We start from the raw sequence: 22,462 nt of genomic DNA, 5'->3' as shown, positions 1-22,462 counted from the left end.
CTTAGAACCACCAGTGCTGAGATAATTGGAGCTTGTGGAAAGTAGCCAAGCATTCATAAAGAACCCTTTTTTCAAGGCAGCCTTTTTTGCACTCTTTAAAGGGATTTAAAAATCTTACACCATAACAGTTATACATATCTTATCCAACTTTCAAGAACATTTATTTCTATTCCATAAATTTGTGAATCCTACACTAAGGGTTAAGGTCATTTCTACAGTTAAAATGGGGCCTGTTTGAACTCAGTGCTGAGTTCAAATGGCCCTGCTGAGTTTGGGTTTCCCACATGTGTGCGTCAAGCCCCACTCCTTTCCCCTATTGGCAAAAATGGGATCTGTTGGAAATGGGGGCGCAATTTCCACATCCAGGTCCCATCCATCATTTTCAAAATACAAGGAGTCTACACGACTCTGCAAAAGCCCAGGCTGAAGAGTGTGTTTTCAGTTTCTTATTTGCATTTTATTATTAAGTATCACTAAAAAAACGAAGAACATGCATGTATAAGTCAGTACACAAGAAGAGTGACATGAACTATTTAAAAGTTAATATTTAATCATAACATACAGAATACATCTGCAATACATGAGTTCATCATTGCAGTACTGTGGAATTTGAAGAGTTGTAATATTGGATATTCACCTGTGCATTCTATAAGGAAGAGATACTTGTTTAGGATTAGCAAGGCAGAGTGATCTCTTAGCACCTCAACAATGTCTGAGGATTGCTCTCTTGACTATCATTGTGTGGGATGTATTATATATTGTCCTGGGATATCAGTCCAAAAGTGTCTTACTCCACAGATGTTGGCGTATAAGTTGACCCCCATTTCTGGACATATTTTAAGAGGCTTCAAAGTGCAACTTGCATACCAAGTATATGCAAAAACTTGATTTTTCCAGCCAAAAAGTGGGGCTGTCTTATACAGCACAATTAACAGTATTTTTAACTATGTTGGTGCTTTTTCTTTCTATATATTTGTATACATGAGAAGAAATTAAAATCATATTCACCCAGATTTTGCAGTCAGCAGCAAGTGAACAGCAGTTGCTGTTGATTACACTTGCCTACAGACTTTCTATGGGATTTTGCACTGACTTGCAATTATTATTGCATATTTGCTATGGCAGGGCACTTGGATAAGTTCAAGGTAATCAGGCAGAGTCAACATGGTTTTGTGAAATGGAAATCAAGTTGAACCAACTTATTGGAGTTCTTTGAGGAAGTAACATGTGCTGTGGATAAAGGGAAACTGGTGGATGTACTATGCTTAGATTTCCAGAAAGCATTTGATAAAAGTGCCACATCAAAGGTTATTGTGGAAAATAAAAGCTCTTGGTATAGGGGGTAACGTATTGGCATGAATAGAAGTTTGGCTGGCCAACAGGAAGCAAAGAGTAGGTATGAATGGGTCTTTTTCAGGTTGGCAAGATGTAATGAGTGGTGTGCCACAGGGATCAACGCTGGGACCTCAACTGTTTACAACTTATATAAGTGACTTGGATGAAGGGATGGATGGGATGGTTGCCAAATTTGCTGATGACACAAAGATAGGTAGGAAAGTAATTTCTGAAGGGGACATAAGGAGGCTACAAAAAGATATAGATAGGTTAAGTGAGTGGGCAGAGATCTGGCAAATGGAATATAATGTGAAATTGTCCATTTAGCAGGAAGAATAAAAGAGAGGTGTTTTATCTAAATGGTGAGAGATTGCAGAGGGACCTGGGTGGGTGTCTTAGTGCATGAACCATGAAAGGCTAGTATGCAGATACAGCAAGTAATTAGGAAAGCTTATACAATGTAATCATTTATTGTGAGGGGAATTGAATTGAAAAGTAGGGAGGTTATGCTAGAGTTATACAGAGCACGAGTGAGACCACACCTGGAGTATTGTGTACAGTATTGGTCGCCTTATTCAAGGAAGGATGTAAGTGTGTTGGAAGCAGTTCAGAGAAGGTTTACCAGACTAATACCTGGAAAGGACAGGTTGTCTTATGAGGAAAGGTTGGACAGGTTGGGCTTGTATCAGCTGGAGTTTAGAAGAGTAAGAGGTGACTAGATTGAAACATATAAGATCCTGAGGGGTCTTGACAGGGTGGGTGTGGAGAGGATGTTTCCTGTTGTGGGGGAATGTAGAACTAGGGGCCACCCTTTAAAAATAAGGGGTCGCCCATTTAAAACAGAGAAGACGCAATTTTTTTTCTCTGAGGGCTGTTAGTCTTTGGAACTCTCTTCCTATAAATGCGGTGGAAACAGCCTTTGAATATTTTTAAGGCAGAGATGGATTTGTTCTTGGTAAGCAAGGGGATGATAGGTTATCAAGAGTAGGCGGGATGCAGATTGAGGTTACCATCAGGTCAGCCACGATCTTATTAAATGACAGAGCAGACTTGAGGGGCCGAATTGCCTACTTCTGCTCCTTGTTCGTATATTTGTATGATTTAGACTTTGTGTGTAGATATATCAATAATTTAGACTCTATATGCCAACTATTTACATTTAATTGTAAATATATCAATGAATAATTTTGACTTAAATGTGTATATATATTGATGATTCGTACTTATATGTAGGGGGCATGATTATGAAATTTGCATATGATCCAAAGGTTGGTTGTCCAGTTGATCATGAGGAAGAAAGCTGTAGACTGCAGGAAGATAGCGATAGACTAGTCAGGTGGCCAGAAAAGTTGCAAATGGAATTCAGTATGGAGAAGTGTTCTATGATGCACTTGGAGAAGGCAAAAAATACACAATAAATAGTAGGATACTGAGCAGTGCAGAGGAACTGAGTGAAGTGCATGCGCACAGATCCCAGAAGGTAGCAGGATAGGCAAATAAGGTGGTAAAGGCGGCATACAGAATACTTGCCTTTATTGGCTGAGGCTCAGGTTTACTAGAACTGTATAAACACTAGTTAGGCAACTGCGCAATACTCTAACTTGGTTCCTGTCACCCTGTGATAGGAAGGATGTGATTGTAATGGAGAGAGCGCAGAGGAAATTTACAAGGGTGTTGACAGAACTGGAGAATACTAACTATGAGGAAACATTGGCTTGGTTGGAGTTGTTTTGTTTGGAACAGAGGCGGTGGTGGGGAGATTTAATTAAGGTGAGTAAAATTCAGAGGGGTCTAGATAGAGTGGATATGAAGGACCTTTTTTTGTTAGCAGAAGAACAGGCGAGTTGGGAGAAATTTTTTCACCCAGAGGGTGATACAGGTAGAAAACCTCATCGTATTTTAAAAGTATTTGGATAGGTACTTGAAGCACTGTAACCTACAACGCCATGGGCCAAGACCTGGAAAGTGGGATTAGGCTGGATAGCTCTTTTTTGACTGAAGCATACACAATGGGCCAATGTTCTCCTTTTGTGCCATAAATTTCTATGAATTTTATGATTAGAGTCAAAATGCCCTCTGATGGCATTGTGTAAATGCAATCAAGGAATCATTAGACAATCTTCAAGTGAGCAGAATGGAAATACCATAATTCAGACCAGAAAAATCTTGTGTTGAGCTATTTAATTTCAAAGAAAAATATCAGCCACAGTCCCTGATCACTATCCAATAATATCCACTAGAAATATGAACTCCAGAGAGGGATGAAAAACGTCATTTAGATAAGATACAAGTGAAACTTCTTCCAGAAATGGCAATTGATGTTGGGTTAATTATTAATTTTAAATCTGAAATTGATCCATTTTTATTAACTAAAGGTATTCAGGGATATGGGCAAAACAGGTACATGGAATTCAGTCATGGATCAGCCATGATCGCATTAAATGGTAGAACAGACTTGAGAAGCTAAGTGGCATACTCCTGTTCTAGGTCCCTATAATGGCTGGAGCACAAAGGGTTGCATTTCTGGAGAGAGAAAAGTCAAAATATTGTTCTGAAATTTGATAGCAAATTTTACAAAATTAGTTAATGAACAACGTTAACAAGAACAACAATTTGCACTTGTAAACCATCTTTAACATAATAAAATGTTCCTATGTGGTTCACAGGAGCAAACAATGGTATAAATAAATAAGGAGACATTTGGATGGGTGACCATTCAGGCAAAGAAGTAAGTTTTAAGCAGCATCTTAAAAGAAAGAAAGGTTTTGTTCATTCTTTCATGGGATGTTCACATCCTTACAAGGCCAGCATTTATGGCCCATCCCTCATTGCCCTTGAGAAGATGGTGGTGTTGGTGAGTTGCCTTTTTGAACCTCTGCATTCCATCTGGTTATGTACTTCAGTACTATTAGGAAGGGAGTTTATGATTAATTTTGATCCAGTGACAGTGAAAGAATGGCGATATAGTTCCAAGTCAGAACGTGTGTGGCTTTGAGGAGAACTTGCAAGTGGTAATGCTCCCATGGAGAGACAATGAGATTTAGGGAGGGAATCAGAAAGATGAGGGCCTAAATAGCCACCAATGGAAGAGTGAAAGAAGTGGATGAATACAGAGTTCTTGGGGGGTTGTAGGGCTGAAGGAGATTACAGATCTTTAAGGATGGAAAAGGCCAGTTAGGGATTTGAACAAAAGAATGAGAATTTGATTTGAGTGGACTGGAAAATAATGTATTTAAATGAGCACAGGCATTATGGGTGAGTCAAACTTGATTTGAGTTGAGATACAGATGGCAGAGTTTTGAATAAGAAGTTTATAGAGGTGAGGAGATGGAAGGGCAGCTAGGAGAGCATTGGAATAGTTGTGGCTGGAGGTAAACAAAATGCTTGGATCAGTGTCGCAGCAGCAGATGGGCTGAGGCAGGGGCAGGGACGGGCGATATTACAGAATTGGAAGTCGGCAGTTTTTGTATGTGAAAGGATATGGGGCTAGAGGATCAGCTCTAGGTCAAATAGTATGCCAAAGTTACAAATAGTATGGATACCCTCATACAATGGTCAGGGAAAGTGACAAAATCGAAGGCCAGAGAACAGACTTTATGGTGTGGAGTGATGACAATGCCTTTGTCTTCCCAGTGTTTACTTGAAAGAAATGTTGACTTCATGTATGACCGGATGTCAGAAAATCAATCTAACAACCTATAGGGGCTGAGAGAGATGGTAGTGAGTTGAAGTACGGTAGAGCATACATGTAAAACCTGACATTATATCTTCTGATGATTTCACTGAGAGACACAAAGTGGAAATGGGAGGGGGAGAAGCCTTTGAGGGACTCCAGAGATAACGGTACCAGTGTGCAAAGAGAAGCCATTGCTGCAGATTCTCTGGGTACAACTGGGTAGGTAAGAGTGGAACCAAGTGCTGGTGGTCCCTCAAAGATGGAAAGCAGAGAAGAAGCTTTGGAGGAAGATTTTGTAGTCATAGACCGCATAAATGTCCAAAAGGATAAGGAGTGATAGTGCACAGAGGACATAATTTCTGTCTTTGATTAGGGCCATTTTTGTGCTGTGGCAGGGGGCAAAAACCAGATTCTACTGGCCCGACATGAAGATGCAGGAAAGCTCGGCAGGGATTTGGGATGCAGCAACATTTAAGGACTTTGGGGAGGAAATGGAATTTTGAAATGGAGCTGTAGTTTGCAAGGACACGGGTCAAGATTTTTTTTGATAAGGGGATAATGATGACCATTTTGAAAGGAAGAAGGCAGTGAATGGTAAGAAGCAACTATATGCAGTATTAGCTAGCAGGTTGAGTGATCAGCAATTTATTAAGAATAGGTCCAAGAGAGCAGGAGGTGGGTCTCATGGAAAAGATAAGCTTGGAGAAGGTGTACAGAGAGAAATGAAGAGAGGTCTGAGTTCGGGTAGTGGCGGAGATGACCTTGCTGGAAGCTTAGCTTAGTGGGTTATGGCATAGGAGAGATACAGCAGAGGTAGCTTAATAACAAAGAAATCCATGGGCTCCTCACATGTGTTGCTTGAGGGGAGGTCGGAGGTAATGGTGTGATTGAATGCTTGGGTAGCTGCAGAGGCGTTTTAACAAATGGAGGGCCAAAGGCTAAATAGTTGGGAGTTTGAAAGTGCCATTGTAATTGTATTTTTTTCCAGAGGCAAGCTCACAGAAAGGTGAAGGTTGATGTGAGTGGTAAGGTATACAAGGAAGTGATCCGAGATGGCTTCTTATGTGATCGAGACAATGGAAACAGGGAGACCACATGAGATGGCAAAGTCGAGGGGGTAATAGTGATCACGGGCAGAAGAATTTATATGGAGGGAAATGTTGAAGGATGACAAAACAATGTTTAGCTAACATCTTCCACGTTCTCTCAATTCAGGAACAATTAACTTAGATTAGAAAATTGCGCATGTCACTCTCCTTTTTAAGACAGGTGAGAATGGGAAACTGGAGAATTATAGACCAGCTGGCCTAACATTGGTTTTTGGGAAATTGCTAGAATTTATAATTGAAGATAGGGTGACTACATACCTTGGAAATTTTTCAGCTGATCAGAGTCAACAAGGATTTGTAAAGGGTAAATCATGCCTAACAAATCTAATTGAATTATTTTGAAGAGGTGACTAAAATAGCAGACAGGGGCTGTCTTTGGATGTTAGTTATAAGGATTTCCAGAAGGTATTTGATAAAGCCTCTCATAAGAAACTGCTGGCAGAAGTTTAAAATAAAAAATTGAAGAAAATTATTAACCTGGTTAGGAAATTGACCAAGTGGCAGGATACAGAGTGTCTGGATAATGGGCATGTTCGCCATTCGGCAGAATGTGACCAGTGATGTTCAGCAAGGGCCTGTGTTGGGGCCTCAACTGTTCAATGAATTTATTAATGACTTAGATGATGGTGCAGAGAGATATTTATTCAAATTTGCTGAGACACAAAGGTAGGCAGCATTGTAAGCAACATAGATGGAAGTATTAAATTAGAAAGGGATAATGATAGACTAAGTGAATGGGCAAAATTGAAATATAGATTTCAGTGTTGACAAATGTGAGGTCAACCATTTTGGACCAGAAAAAGGATAGAACAGGGTACTTTTTAAATGGTGAAAAGATAGTGGTGATCCAAAGAGACTTCAGGGTTCAGGTACATAAATCATTAAAATTTCATGAACAGGCACAGAAAATAATCAAAAAGATTAATGGAAAGGCTGGCCCTTATATCTAGATGATTAGAAAACAAGAGGGTAGAAAACATTCTTTAGCTATGCATAATCCCTGATAAGACCACACCTGCAGTAGCATGAGCATTTCTGGGCACAACATTTTAGAAGTAATATATTGGCAAATCTACCTGTTCCAAGGCCATGAGTCCAAATTGCACAGGGTTAAATTGCACAGAGAGATTACACAAGATAAGGTTGTATTCCCCGGAACTTAGCATGGTCGTTGGGGCCAATGAGAGCAGGGTTGAGTGCTGAGAGGAAGGGTCTGTGAGAGCGTATGATGGGGCATTTGAGGTTGCTACTTATAAGGAGGTAGAAGCTAGCACCTCAATAACACGTTGAGAAGCTGTGAGCTTATCCAAGAGAGAGTCAAGCCAAAGATGGCAGTGGGTGAGTCTTTATGTCTTTATGGTTAAGGAGTAATGAAAAGTTAGGGCAGGGAGTTGCGGGGCAAAGTACCTTTGAAGGGTGAAAGGAAAGTAGATATGGCTGGGTAATAGGAAAGCAATGAAAAAAAAGAGAAGGTTCCAAGAGATATAAAAATAATAATAAAAGGCAAATCGATGTCACAGGCTCAGGATCAAGGACAGAAGCCAAAATGCTCATGCAAATGGACTTGGAAAATCTGGTTACATAGGCATGGCAGTGATTCAGATAAATATATCCTGGTAGTAAATAAGGAGGAGACCAAAAGAGAGAGACAATGATTAAAGTTCAAACTGCCATGATGAGATGTAGTTTACTTGTACATAGGGTGGAGGAGTCAGCTTGGAGCATTAAGGAAATGATGTTCAGGTTTAGACGATGATGTGGAGGGCAAGTGAGTTCAGGAGCTATTTGAAGTGTAGAGTATCAGTGTGAACACTGCTAAAGGTATTTCTGTGGGAATTAGAGACATGGGGCTGCATCTTCTGGTCGGTGAGCAGGGCAGGGGGGTTGCGCTCGCCAATGCATAAAATAACGCAGGGTGACGTTGGGCGTGTGTCCAAACGTCACCCCGCATCATTTAGATTTTCAGTTTGGCGGGTGCGGATCCGAGTCGGCTGCGCGCCCACCAAACGGTCAACGGCCACTTAAGGTCTTTAAAAAAAAAAATGAAACTCATTAAGGGACCTGTCTGTCCAACCTTAAGCTTGGTGGGCAGGTGAGGAGGCCAGGCGGCCTTTAGCAAAACATGAAACCTCATGCATGGGCAGGATGAGGTTTCATGAGGGCTTTAAAATGTTTATGAAATGTTGAAATAAAAGAAATTGGCATGTCTCAGCACATGTGACAGTGTCACATGAGCTGGGACATGTCATGAATTCTTTTTCCACGCTTCCACAAATTTTTAAAACTTCCAGCGATCATCCTGAAGAGCGCACTCCCGGCTCAGGGAATCCTGCCCCACCCCCCACCCGCACAGGGAGTGCACAGCGTTTCCGAGCGGACGTCACACTGGGTGGGCCTTAATTGGCCTGCTCCCACACATCCCTTCCAACAGGAGGAAAATGTTGCCCATGGAGGTGTGGGGAATTAAGCGGGTGTCAACATTTAAATGTTTGTTTGGGAAAGAAATCAGATCAACAATATCTTAGTCAAACGTCACTGGGAAGTCTGCCATCCTCTCCTTGTAGATGGAATCAAACCACTCATTCTGAGACACAAGAAAGTGATTCTTCCAGTCTCCAGTAATCCCTAAAAATAAATGCCAGATTAAACATTAAATAAAACTAATTCTAAATTTGTCATATATGTATTGTAACGGATTATTCTACGTGCATAATATTGTTGAAATTGTTAATATATATCAGTACAATATTGAACCTGGCCCAAATACAGATTGGGTGATTCTGTGATACAACATTCCTAATGAGGAGTGGCGCTCATTAAAATGAATGCACCCAAGACCATGGACTGCACACCAGTGTTGTCCCGAGATGCCATCCTTGTGAGCAACCCCATTGCAGGAAACATTGGATTCTGGAATCACCCTTAGAGAGTGCAAAATAAGATCTACTGAGCAACTATTCCTGCATAACTTGAAGCATTCTACAGTAACACCTACATTATTTTTCTTTTAAGCAATAAGATTTGATGTAAATAAATCCAATAGTATTTCTCAATTGTAAGGAAAATCTGCCCCAATGGGAAACTAATTTCACATACTCGGTAGCTACAAGCATTTACAAAATCTACCATAACCATCTTTGAAGATCACTACTGGTGAGAATGCTCAAGCAAATTATTTCTCCATACTTCCTATTATTTTAAGTTTCCTATTAGTGAAAATAAGGACAGGAACAGACCAATCTTTAAAACAAACTTAAAGTTGATTTGTACTGACCTAGTCCTTTCCTGTGATCAGTGTATTACTCACCCTTCCTATAAAAAGAGCCTTTGTCAGCATCGAACATCCCTGATGCTTCATGGTAGTTTGTTTCAGGGTTTTCCTTCATATACTTAAAAGTGCATTGTTCCAAAATTGACTCCAAGGTTTCTCCATCCAGCTTTTTATTCAGAAAAGATGCAATTTTTTCTATCACTCTCCTGAGATCCTTTAACAATTTAAAAATTATTGTTGTTACTCAATTATAAGTCCAAGGTGTAATTCCTTTCAAACACAAATTAACTTTACTAGCATTTTGCTACTAGCAAAGTGTAAGTAGTGATATCCTTGTGCTAACTATATGTAACACAAATGAGATATGTGCATTCCGGTTACTTGAAGATCTCTGGTGGGTTAAACACTACACAAGTCGCGCAATCCCTCGCAACATGCCGTTGTCTAGGGTACTGAAGTGCAGAGAAAGACTGTGGCTCCTGGTCACATGATGATATCCAAAAACCTGGCTTATCTGCATGTTGAGCTTCTTAAAGGGACATCACTCTCAAAGCGATATTATAAGTGTGTACATATCCACCAACAAACTTAGCAACACAATTTTGAATGAAGATCCTTGTCTGCATTCTGCCTCAATTATTATGTCAAAACTTTTTCAACGTAGTCGCTAGGAATTAAGCAGCAATTAAAAGCCATTGTGTCAGCTGTGGCTTAGTGGCATTCCTAACTGAGTCAGGCATTTGTGGGTTCAAGCCCCACTCCAGTCTTTCCCAATCTAGGCTGAAACTTCAGTGCAGTTCTGAGAGAGAGATGCACTTTTGGAAGTGCTGCCATTGGATGAGCTGTTACACCAAGACCTTGTTTCTCTCATAGGGTAACGTAAAAGATCCATCTAACTAGTTCAAGAAGAGAAAACAAAAACAGAATTACCTGGAAAAACTCAGCAGGTCTGGCAGCATCGGCGGAGAAGAAAAGAGTTGACGTTTCAAGTCCTCATGACCCTTCAACAGAACTAGGTGAATCCAAGGAAGGGGTGAAATATAAGCTGGTTTAAGGTGGGGGGGGGGGGGGGGGGGGGGGGGGGGAGTGGAGGGGGTGGTGTGGTTATAGGGACAAACCAGCAGTGATAGAAGCAGATCATCAAAAGATGTCACAGACAACAGAACAAAAGAACACAGGTGTTGAAGTTGGTGATATTATCTAAACGAATGTGCTAATTAAGAATGGATGGTAGGGCACTCAAGGTATAGCTCTATGGGGGTGGGGGGAGCATAAAAGATTTAAAAATATTTTAAAATAATGGAAATAGGTGGGAAAAGAAAAATCTATATAATTTATTGGAAAAAACAAAAGGAAGGGGGAAGAAACAGAAAGGGAGTGGGGATGGAGGAGGGAGCTCAAGACCTAAAGTTGTTGAATTCAATATTCAGTCCGGAAGGCTGTAAAGTACCTAGTCGGAAGGTGAGGTGTTGTTCCTCCAGTTTGCGTTGGGCTTCACTGGGACAATGCAGCAAGCCAAGGACAGACATGTGGGCAAGAGAGCAGGGTGGAGTGTTAAAATGGCAAGCGACAGGGAGGTTTGGGTCATTCTTGCGGACAGACCGCAGGTGTTCTGCAAAGCGGTCGCTCAGTTTATGTTTGGTCTCTCCACTGTAGAGGAGACCACATTGGGAGCAACGAATGCAGTAGACTAAGTTGGAAGAAATGCAAGTGAAATGCTGCTTCACTTGAAAGGAGTGTTTGGGCCCTTGGACGGTGAGGAGAGAGAAGGTGAAGGGGCAGGTGTTACATCTTTTGCGTGGGCATGGGGTGGTGCCATAGGAGGGGGTTGAGGAGTAGGGGGTGATGGAAGAGTGGACCAGGGTGTCCCGAAGGGAACGATCCGTACGGAATGCCGACAGGGAGGGTGAAGGGAAGATGTGTTTGGTTCAAGAAGAGTGTGGGAATTCTCCTGTTCTACCCATGTTGGCAAGTTAAACACAAAATTACGTTTCTCCGTCAGTCTGCATAGTCCCCCACTGTCCACTCTGAAAGTGGGACTCAGGTTAGATAGAAACTGGCCTCAGTTTAACTGAAAAGTAGCTGATAAAGCTTGTTCTCCAGTCAGCCGAGACTGAGGTCTTTGAATTTATTGAATTGACTTCTTCTCATTATTGTTATGGCCATGTTTAACTGTAGAATCATAGAAGCTTAAAGCAAATAAGGGGTGTGACCTATCTTGTCTTTACTAGCTCTTTGGTGCTATTCAATGCTAAAACCACTGCCCCACACCTTCCTCATAGACCAGGATTGTGTTTGATCAACGGGAGTCTTACCCGCCGATACGGAGCTCCTGTTATTTCTTGAATGATGCCCAAATTAAGTTGCCTTTGTTGGACCTTCCCTACAATTGAGGTCGCCGACGAAAAATGTTGCCATCGAGAGGTGCCGGGCAGTCAGAGAATGGCAGCTCCTTGTGCCGCCAGCACTAGAGGGAGAGGTGGCTACTGGCAGCAATGCACTCACCAGAGGTCCAAGATCATCGAGGAATCGCAGGTTGGAGTCATACCCAGCACAAAGGAAGGTTGTTGGAGGTCAGTCATCTCCGTTCCAGGACATTACTGCAGGAGCTCCTCAGGGTAGAGTCCTTAGCTACTTCATCAATGACCTTCCATCATAAGGTCAGAAGTGGGAATCTTTGCTGATGATTACACAATGTTCAGCACCATACGCATCTCCTCAGGTACTGAAGTGTCCATGTCCAAATGCAGCAAGACTTGGATAATATCCAGGCTTGGGCTGACAAATGGCAAGTAACATTCGTGCCACACAAGTGCCAGGCAATGACCATCTCCAATAAGAGAGAATCTAACCATTCAATGACATCACCGTGGCTGAATCCCCCACTAACAACATCCTGGGGGTTACCATTGACTAGAAACTGAACTGGATTGGCCATATAAATACTGCGGCTACAAGAGAAGGCCAGAGGCTAGGAATGCTGTGGCAAGTACCTCCTGACTCCCCAAAGACTGTCCACCATTCACAGGGCACAAGTCAGGAGTGTGGTGGAATACTCTCCACTTGTCTGGATAAGTGCAACTCAAGAAGCTTGACACTACCCCGGACGAAGCCGCCCACTTGACTAGCACCCCATCCACAAAGATTCACTCCCTCCAACGCAGAGTGGCAGCAGTGTGTACCATCTACAAGATGCACTGCAGAAACTCACCAAGGCTCCTAAGGCAGCACCTTCCAAACCGCAATCATCTAGGAGGGCAAGGGCAACAGATAGATGGGAACACCACCTCCTGGAAGGTCCCCTCCAAGCCACTCACCATCCTGACTTGGAAATATATCATCATTCCTTCACTGTCACTGGGTCAAAATCCTGGAACTCCCTCCCTAACAGCACTGTAGGTGTACCTACAGCACAGGGACTGCAGCAGTTCAAGAAGGCTGCTCACCACCACCACCACAAGGGCAATTAGGGATAGGCAATAAATGCTGGCTTAAGACAGCGACGCCCACATTGTGTAAATGATTTTTTTTAAATTGTCTCAGCATGTGTATCAGCTACAGTGATGCTGACCACTTCTGAGTGTCTTCCATTCAGCGGGGAACCCAAGCTCAAGTTATGCAATACAATAGCCCAGTAGTTTAACAGTGGAAGCCCTTGTGATCTGAATGGGATTTGATATCTTTCACATGGCCTCCCTTGTGCTCTTCTCCAATCTTTTGAAGGTAGATTGGGAAATACTTGTCAAGGCAAGTCCGGATGAAAATCATTAAGCTGTTCATTCCAGAGCAAATTAACTTGTAGAGTTAAAGATACAGCAAATTCCACTTACTGAGCTTAATCTCACTTTTCAAAAACATGACAAAAATAATAAACTATGTGTCTGGTCTCTCATTCTTTATTTTTGAAAGATTATTATATTTCATAGAAACACAAGAAATAGGAGTAGGCCTTACAGCCCCTCAAATTGGTCCTGTCGTTCATGGTCGATCTGCTATTTCAACCCCACTTTTCCATCCAATCCCCAAATCTCTTGATTCCCTTAATGCCCCAAAATTTATTGATCTCTGTTGAGTGTACTTAACAACTGTGCACCTACCACCTTCAGGGGTAGTAAATTCCAAAGATTCACAATCTTCTGAGTGAAGAAATGTCTCCTTATCACTGTCCTAAATGACCAAAACCTTATCTTGAGACAATGGACTGGGTTTTAACAGCCCTAGCTCTAGGAACAGGTCGGGAGGTGGGAAGGCCCATAAAATGGCACAGGAATGCAGCTGGTGGAATGCTGTTGTTTTCCCACTGGTATGCCATTTGACATGTGGCATGGAAGGTTGCAGATGCTCCAAGGCCAATTGAGCAATCTAAATGGCCAATTAAAGGCCTCTTCCCTTCCCTGCTGCTTTTTATCTTCTGCCACTTGGGGAGAACACCAGTTAAATCCTGGCAGCCTCCCGGAAGGAAGCAGGAGTCCTACATTTTATTTTTGAAAAAATGTACTTTATTGCTCAAATGGTCATTACAGAAAGTGCAATGATATTCAAATTATCTACAGGGATCATGCTGCAGTCTGAAGTGCTTCAATGCTATTATGGTACATGTACAATTTCCTGCAAACATTCAGTGTTAGTCATACAGCCTGAGAGGTTCTATACATTTTCCAGCGCCTTAGTGCACAATGGCTGGAAGGTCTAAGACAGCAAATTTTCCCCATTGCACTTCTGCGGTGGCTGCCCCAAGCTTTAGTGCATCCCTCAGCACAAAGTCCTGGACTTTGGAATGTGCCAATCTGCAATACTCAGTCAAAGGCAACTCTTTGTACTGAGACACCAACAAGTTTTGGGCAGACCAAAGACTGCCTTGCACCGAGTTGATGATCCTCCAGTTGCAGTTGATGGTGTCCATCTCTGGGAACAGCCTGTAAAGCGCAGTCCTGTGTCACTGAGCTGCTCGGGATGAACCTCAACAAAAATCACTGCATCTCTCTCTCTCTTTCGAGAACTTCTTTGCAAAGGCATACTACACAAGGAGGTAGACAATGGTCCCTTCCCCACCAGTCACCTCGAGGGCAACATACAGAGAGGGTGAGACTCTGAGCATGTGGGAAGGATCTGACTAGGAGGGCCTCTCTCACCAGCAACCAAGCTACACCTTGGTGCTTGTTTGAAAGTTCTGACGATGAGACATTCTGCTAAGTGATTTTGACAGTCTGTTCAGTGAACCGTCCAACAGGATCCACCATCTCCTTTTCCCGAAGGGCCTCCAGAACGTTACATGCAGACCACTGCCTGATGGACTTGTGGTCAAAGGTGTTTCTCTGCATAAACTTTTTCACGAGAGATAGGTGGCACAGCACAGTCCAACTACTTGGAGCATTCCACAGCAGCTTGGCCAGACCCATCCTTCGTAACACCGGGATCAGATAGAACATCAGCATGTAGTGACACAGGATGTTTGCATACCGAGGTCTGCACACAGCTTGATGCAGCCTCAACACTTTTTGGGCACTCTTTTGCCCGCAGAGGGCCCCCCCAGTGGCAATGTCTGCCTCTGTGGCAATGGTGCTATCTGCCCTCACTAATCTCTCACTCGGTCTGCCTGACTGGCCCTGGTGTCCAGACCCACTTTGTTCTGAGAACACGTGTCTATCAATGCATGCTCCTCCAACTGCAGCCCCAGAAATGGCTGCTGCTATCGCTAGCACTGCTGATGCTAACCTGCCAACCCTTTGCATGGCAAGCGACCAACCTTAATAAGGACAGCCATTCTGGCAGCAACCAATTAATTAGCTGCTGCTGACAAGATGCAGCCCTGGATCCCGCTGACTACTGAAGAGGGTTCGTCACCCCAGCTGCTTTTGGGCCGGGTGACGGGATCCTTGCCACCAGCATTAAATACAGCCCTATGCCTCCTACTTTTAGTTCTACCGTGTTAAGCTCTTTTAAAATGTAATTCCTTTCAGTGGGATCACACTTCATTCTTCCACACTCAAGAGAATATAGGCCCATTCTACTGTATTTTCTGACTATTTTTATCTGCAAAATCTGATCTCCTGCAGTTTACCTTCCAGCTATAAGGTCTGGCCCAAGCCTCAGAATCTCTTGTTAACATTAAGTAGCCTTATTACCCAGTGTTGCTTTGCTTTATATTTCTAGCCACGTGGAGACTTTGATGCTAAATAATTCCTTCTTGGTTGTTGTTTAATCAGCAGGTCTGTCAATAAAGCCAGCTGCCGAACCTCCCTCTCTATGATGTGGAGTAGAATTTTACGTCTCATGGGCGGGCACACGCCCGACCCTATCGAGCGTAAAATAGTGCGAGAAGATGTCGGCGAGTGTCCTGACATCATCCCGCATGCGTACAAATCCTCAGGTCGGCACACGCGTGCGTGGGTATGAGAGCCACACCCGCCATAAATTAAGACCATTAAAAACCCAATTGGCCTCGATTTTACGTTGCCCGTGTGACTTTGCTCTCGTCACATGGGCAAAACGGCAGGTGGGCAGCCCACGTTCTGCAAAACCTCATCCAAGTGTGGGATAAAAAAGGTCAGCAGCATTGCCTGTGTAAGTAGTGAGGAGTTTAGGAGATAGTTTGCTTCTGGTTGCTTATTTGAACTTGACAGCTTCTTCTCAGTTCTGAGCTTCATTCTTAGCATTTCTAGGTTTTATTTCAGGACTCATTGGTGCCCCCAAGGCCCCAGGGTTTTGAATGTGTAGACCCTTCCAGATATCAGGAAGCTTTCTGTAGGCCTGGTAATGGGGATTGTGCTCCACTGGAGGCACCTCCCCTGAGGAGGAAGAGAGGGGCAGAAGGGATAGGAAGCCAGGTGTCCCAATGCAGCTTCCAGTGGAGCAATCTGTGGCAGGAGAGGCGCAGGCACAAAGGGCGCAGGGCCAGCAGGTAGTCCAAGGCAGAAGGGGCAGCAGAAGACGACACTATCCTGGTGCCAGGGTTTACAGGCAGCAATGCAGCTATCTCAATATGTCCGAGGTGCAATGCTGAAGAAGGCTCCACCTCTCCAAGCAGGCTGTGACCTCCATTTATCATATGATTGGGCCTGAGATCACCTCCAACTTTGTGGGTGGAAACCACATGCTAGTGGCTCTGAAGGTTGCAGTGGCCCTCAACTTCTATGCCTCTGGCTCTTTCCAGGCATGGGTAGGGTTCTTTGTGGAGTGTCCAATTCAGCTGTCCACAGGTGCGTCAAGCTGGTGACAGAAGCTCTGTTCAGGTGGGTAATTACATTTATTTATTTCCTTGCGGATGAGGCCAACCAGCAGAGCGGTCCAGAGGGTTTGCAGCGATTGCTGGGTTCCCCTGCATCCAGGGTGCAATCAAATGCACACATATGGCCATCAAGGCGCCAGTGGGTTAGCCGGGTGCTTTCATCAACAGGAAGGGATTCCACTCGAACGTCCAGATAGTGCGTGACCACAGGACGCAGATTCTGCAAGTCTGTGCAAGGTACCCTGATACTTATATTCTGGGACATTCCCAGGTGCCAAGGCTATTCAGTCCTCCAGCCCGACTGGATGGATGGCTGCTGGGTGACAAGGGCTATCCATTGAAAAAGTGGCTTATGACGCCTCTCTGCCACCCAAGAACAGAGGCAGAGCTGTGTTATAATAGGAGTCATGCCTCCATAAGGGCAGTGATAGAGAGGATCATAGGTCTTCTGAAGGTGCACTTCTGATGCCTGGACTGTTCAGGGGGAGCACGACAATACTCCCCAGAGCGGGTGTCACTGATAGTGGTTGCATGCTGCGCTCTCCACAACCTGGCACTGGCAAGGGGGAACCCACTTGAGGAAGAGTATCTTCAGGTAGCTCCACAGATCACAGACGAAGAATCCAGTAGCGAGTCAGAAGAGGAGCACAGTGAGGAGAACACTGAGGGCGTGGAGGCAGACCTCTGTATCCTTCAGGGAGGCAGGGACACCTTGAACCAACGCTCCTTCAGCTAGGATGCCAAAGAACTGTTCCCACCTCATGCCAGGGCTGCCACCTCCATCCAGGATGTCTGAAATTACCCTTTCATTTGAACCCAAAGTCCACTCAGTACCTGTGCAATAAAGTTTAAAGCTACTCACGTCTAGCATTATATACTGGCGTACCCTGCACCAAAACAAAAGGTGAAGCATACTTAGGCCATTACGATAAAAACAAAATTTATGTAATTTTCACAATCAAAACAAATTAACATAACGTTCTCTGGGGTTCATTTCCGTACCAATAAACAGAAACAAAACATTACAGAACAGAAGATAACCCGTGACCAATCCATCTTGTGCTTCTGGTGCCTTAAACTTATGTTAACAAGTGCTACATCTTGGTGCCCCCTCCCCAACCTTGCTGGCAGCAGCACTGGAGGTAGCCTGCTGACTCTAGTGTCTTGTTGGCCTTGATGACCTTGGCAGCCGTCCTCTGGCAGTAGAGGCTGTGCTGGCCCTGCCTGGAAGGGAGCGGCCAGTGCCATGGCTGGCATTTTCCCAGTCATCTGAGCCTCATCAGATGCCACGGTCACTGGCAGAAAGGTGGAGGAGCTGTGGCTGTCATCCAGAGTGCCCCAAGAGGAGCCCGCAGAGACGACAAGCAGCTCGTGCGCCAACATGAGGTCGCTCTGGACCTCCCTGCTCACCATTGATGTACAGGCACCTAGCTGGGATACTGAGGGCCTCATCCATTTCCCACACTGGCACTGATCACCTGAGGTCATTGCCTGTGGGAGGGCTGCGCAACCCCAGGATCCCCTGATTGAGTTCCTGGAGGAGCCTGTCCATCAGAGTCACCACTCTCTCAATGGAGGAGGCAGTGCGTTCAGTCATGAGTGTCAACGCAGTGCTTATGCTCCACATGGACTCCTCCACAACAGAGATCATGGCACGCAAACCCTCATGGATCTCCGCCAGATCTTCCCACACATCACGCTGGACATCCAGCATCTGCTGCCTAGTGGACGACTCCAGAAGCTCATCATCTGCCTTTGACTCAGTATCGTCCTGTTCTCCAGTCCTCCCACTGCCAGTGCCCTGGGCACTCTCTGCCTCTGCCTACTCCTCAAGCGAGTGTGAAGTGCCCTCATCGCTGTTCTCCAATGTTCTAGCCAAAGAGCTAACACCCACTGGAGGTGCTGGTATCTGCGCTGGTGCCTGGTACAGAGAGCAGGGGCGACTGAAGCCCAGCGGTCCTCTGGCGTTAGGGGTAGCTCGTCAGGGTCCTGTGAGCGAGTGCCTGCTAATGAGCCTCAGGGAGAACAACAACCACATGTCATTAGTTTAAGTCATCCCACTGTCACTGTGCATGCCAGGCACCCTGGTGAGACAATGGAGATTACATCACCCATCATCTTTCAATGGTCAAAAGGGACTCCAGGTTTGAGGCTCCCATTAATTAAGAGACTACACAAGAATCTTTGCACATTCACCCCTGTGCACTGCACTCTTACCTTCGTCTGACACCCCAGCTACTCCACAACCAGCTGACCAAGGTGTGTGGCACCTCTCCAGCTCCAAGGCATCTTGTTCAAACCTTGTAAGGATCAGGAGGTTTGGGGAACCTCTGCCTGTCCGTGTTATGGCTCATCTTCTCCTGAAAGGGCAGAGGAGTGTTGATTAGTCCACTCTCTACCCTGCAGTGCCATTGCAGCCTGGCCACCTGAGGAACACCTTGCAAGGCACATCTGAATTGTGGCCCTTGCACCACAAGCCACTCAGTCCAAGCATCCAGGGCTCACTCCCTTAGTTTGCTCCAGTGTCATTAACAGTTGGCACAAAGGCTCTAACACACCTAAGCCCCACGAAGGGGGTTGCCAGCCTTTAACATTTCACCACACTGATCCATGCCAACACAGTACTCCTTCCCAAGCACAGCAGGTCGATGAACCTTTTGCAGCACTGCACCTCTGTGCACCGCACAACGTCATGGCTACTGACCTCCTCCCAAGCTTTTTTTGTTAGGTGCGGTGGCCTCCTCCTTCCATCTCTGGAGACGAGGGTGTCCCTCCTGGCAGCCACCTCCTCCTGGAGGACCACGAGGCACTCGTCTGAAAGCTGCAGGGCTGAGTGCCCATCCGACCTGCCCACATGCCTGACGTCTCCAGCGGTAGCTGAAGCTATAGCTTTGGTCTTCAGCACTCCCTGGCATCCTTCAAAGGAGCTGCCTGTGGCGTTTTTAAATCACTCACCTGGCCACCGTTAGACCCGGCGCCCAACAGGCCCCCGATCCACTCAGTCCTTCCCGACCATTGGGAAGATGTGTTTCACGCTGGGTGGGCCTTAACTGGATAGCCAGTGTGATATCAACCAGGCAGCCTTTACATTTTTCAATAAAGCCCAAAGGCGAGGTGAAATCTCCATTAGGAAATAAAATGAAAAGAAATATCTGGGGACAGCAATTTTATGAGGTATGCTTCAGGCGCTTGAATGTGATGCATGGACAAATTTTGCAGCTTTTTAGTGCTTTACTTTGTTATTTGCAGGTTTTCAGCTCCCAGATGTAGCTGTCTCCCTTCAGAGAGCTCTCTCGTAGCATTCGCCCGTGATGATATCATCCCCAGTCCTCTTCCCGTCCCCAGCCCAGCAGCACTGAGCTTTTCAGAGTGCGTTTCACGCTGACTGGCCGTTATTTGGCAGTCGGGGGCTCGTTGATCGCGCGCGCCCAATGAGGGAAAAATTCAGGCCAAAGTTTTGGTTCGAAGAACCAAGGTAAGCATCACTATAATTCATATAAACCACTAGACACAGAAGATTTAATATTCTGCCTGCTTTGTAATAGTTTCAGGTCCACATAATTCATGATTTATTCAAGCATCTTTAATTATATATAAATATCACTTACTTTCTTCATATCCTCATATGTCACAAACAAGATGTTGAGTTCATCTTTACGGCTGTACCAGTCTCTGATATGGTGAAACCATGATCCATAAAACACTTAAAAAGACAAGTATGATGAGTAAACAGTGCTACAGAGAGTCTCTTCTGCAAAGAAGCAAGTTTCGACATTTGTTCCAATCTATAACCGTTTCAAATGTTGATTTACCTATTCCTTTAAGTTGTAAGCATACATGTACAAAAAACAAAATGGCTCTTTGTTTGTTACTTTTCCTAAACCGCATATTAATATGCAGCACCCAGAGTACATTTGATTTAGATTGTGCCCCACAGCACACCACAAAGACACTGCAAATTTCCATAACTTTTGAAATTTAGGATTCAAGCTATAAATATGTGCATTGAAGGGCGAGTGCCACACCACAGCACTGATGAAGCAGCACCGTCCCTTGATCTGACACACTCAGCTCAGCTACTGTCACTGTGCATAGCCTGAAGAGTCGCATAGAATTGGGATCTCCATATGGTGAACCACAGGGCAAGAGTGGGCAGCAATGAGGCCAGAGGCAAAATAATAGCTTGTATGCCAGCTCACCAGGTGGCAAAGTCACAGATGCTTTCTGCTACAGGGGACTCAGGTGAGACTTTGATGAGACGACATGCAGGAGAAAACTGATGAACATGCACATTGTGATGCATGATGCATTGCCACGTTTGCTAGACTGTATCTTGTTATTGTCAAGGAGCATAGATCAGTCCAGCTACAATGCAACACAAGTCATCGTTCAGAGCTTGGTATCCAGTCTTTCCACCATGGAGGCTAACCCTATGATAGCTCTTGCAGACCCACCCGTAACACAGCGTCTGGTGGCTGACATCAGCTTTCATTGCAGCACAAATGGAAGCCATCGGTGGAAGCTCTGATGGAGGTCATAGGATCTATGCATTCTGCCATTTAAGCTCAGATTGCTGCCATCATGGCTGCTGATCTCATTGTTCAAAGGGGCATGCAAGCTCCAACATCATTGTAGCAATCGATCCTCCAACAGATTACTAGCTTTGATGAGGCAATGACCCAAGGGAGTGACAGTAATGCATGGAGCATGAACCTGCTAGGCTCTCTCAGGATGACGGTAATCTTGTTCCTATCACTGTTCCTTTTTTTATTTGTTCATGGGATTTGAGCATCACAGAGAAGGGCAGCATTTATTGCCCATCCCTAATTGCCCGAGAAGGTGGTGGTGAGCTGCCTTCTTGAACCACTGCACTCCATGTGGTGTTGGTACACCCACAGTGCTATTAGAGGGGGAGTTCCAGGATTTTGACCCAGCAACAGTGAAGGAACAGTGATATAGTTCCAAGTCAGGATGGTGTGTGGCATAGACGGGAACTTGCATGTGGTGGTGTTCCCTTGCATCTGTTGTCCTTATACTTTAACGTGGTGGACTGTAGGTTTGGAAGGGGCCATAGCTTTTTGCAGCTGTGCATCTTGTAGATGGTATACACTGTTTCTGCTATGTGCCAATGGTGGAGGGAATGAATGTTGATGGTCATGGATGGGGTGCTTTGTCCTGGATGGTGTCAAGCTTATTGAAATTAGAACTGCATTCTTCCAGACTAGTGGATAGTATTTCATCACAACCCTAACTTGTGCCTTGTAGATGGTGAACAAGTTCTGGGAATCAGGAGATCAGTTATTCACCACAGAATACCCAACCTTTGACCTGCTTTTGTAGCCACAGTATTTATATGGCTGGTCTAGTTAAATTTACGGTCTGTGGTGATACGATGTTGATGCTAGGGAATTCAGTGATGGTAATACCATTGCCAGTACTTCAGTGTTGACTGTCATCGGCCAATCCAGATTGCTGTTACCCATGCAAGGTGCTGCAATCCAAAGTTGTGCCCTCAAGGTCCAGAGCTACTTGAGGCTGTCTGCAAAGTTGTCTGCAGTCTTTCCAACTGAAAGTCAGCTGTCGCCCACCATTCATGCTTCATTCAGTCACTGGAAAGGTACTGTGTAGGAGCACCAGAGCAGGCAAAGGCACCTGCAGGCCAAGCATTAAGAGAATGCATATGGGTGAAGAGTTCATTTTTGCTTGTATAATTGGAAATGTAGTTTGATAAAGCTATAATGAACAGCTGCAGCCCATTTGGTGTAGGTACACCCACAGTACTATTAGGGAGGGAGTTCCAGGATTTTGACCCAGTGACAGTGAAGGAAGGGCAATATATTTCC

The 22,462-nt window shown here is 44.7% G+C and overlaps 1 protein-coding gene across 1 annotated transcript in view; it reads right to left on the bottom strand.

Annotated features, from left to right (window-relative positions):
* Positions 1-8,641: 8,641 nt before the first annotated feature.
* Positions 8,642-22,462, bottom strand: part of LOC121291769 (amine sulfotransferase-like) — a 39,742-nt gene continuing 25,921 nt past the window's right edge. Inside the window, exons 4-6 of the mRNA XM_041213311.1 lie at positions 20,228-20,322; positions 9,428-9,605; positions 8,642-8,745 (exon numbers count right to left, since the gene is read on the bottom strand). Coding sequence (XP_041069245.1) covers positions 8,642-8,745; positions 9,428-9,605; positions 20,228-20,322 — 377 coding nt within the window. The remainder of the gene's footprint in view (positions 8,746-9,427; positions 9,606-20,227; positions 20,323-22,462) is intronic.

Source organism: Carcharodon carcharias, chromosome 19, assembly GCF_017639515.1.
Source record: "Carcharodon carcharias isolate sCarCar2 chromosome 19, sCarCar2.pri, whole genome shotgun sequence".
NCBI classification, from domain to species: Eukaryota; Metazoa; Chordata; class Chondrichthyes; order Lamniformes; family Lamnidae; genus Carcharodon; species Carcharodon carcharias.
This window is presented reverse-complemented; position numbering and strand designations above follow the sequence as displayed.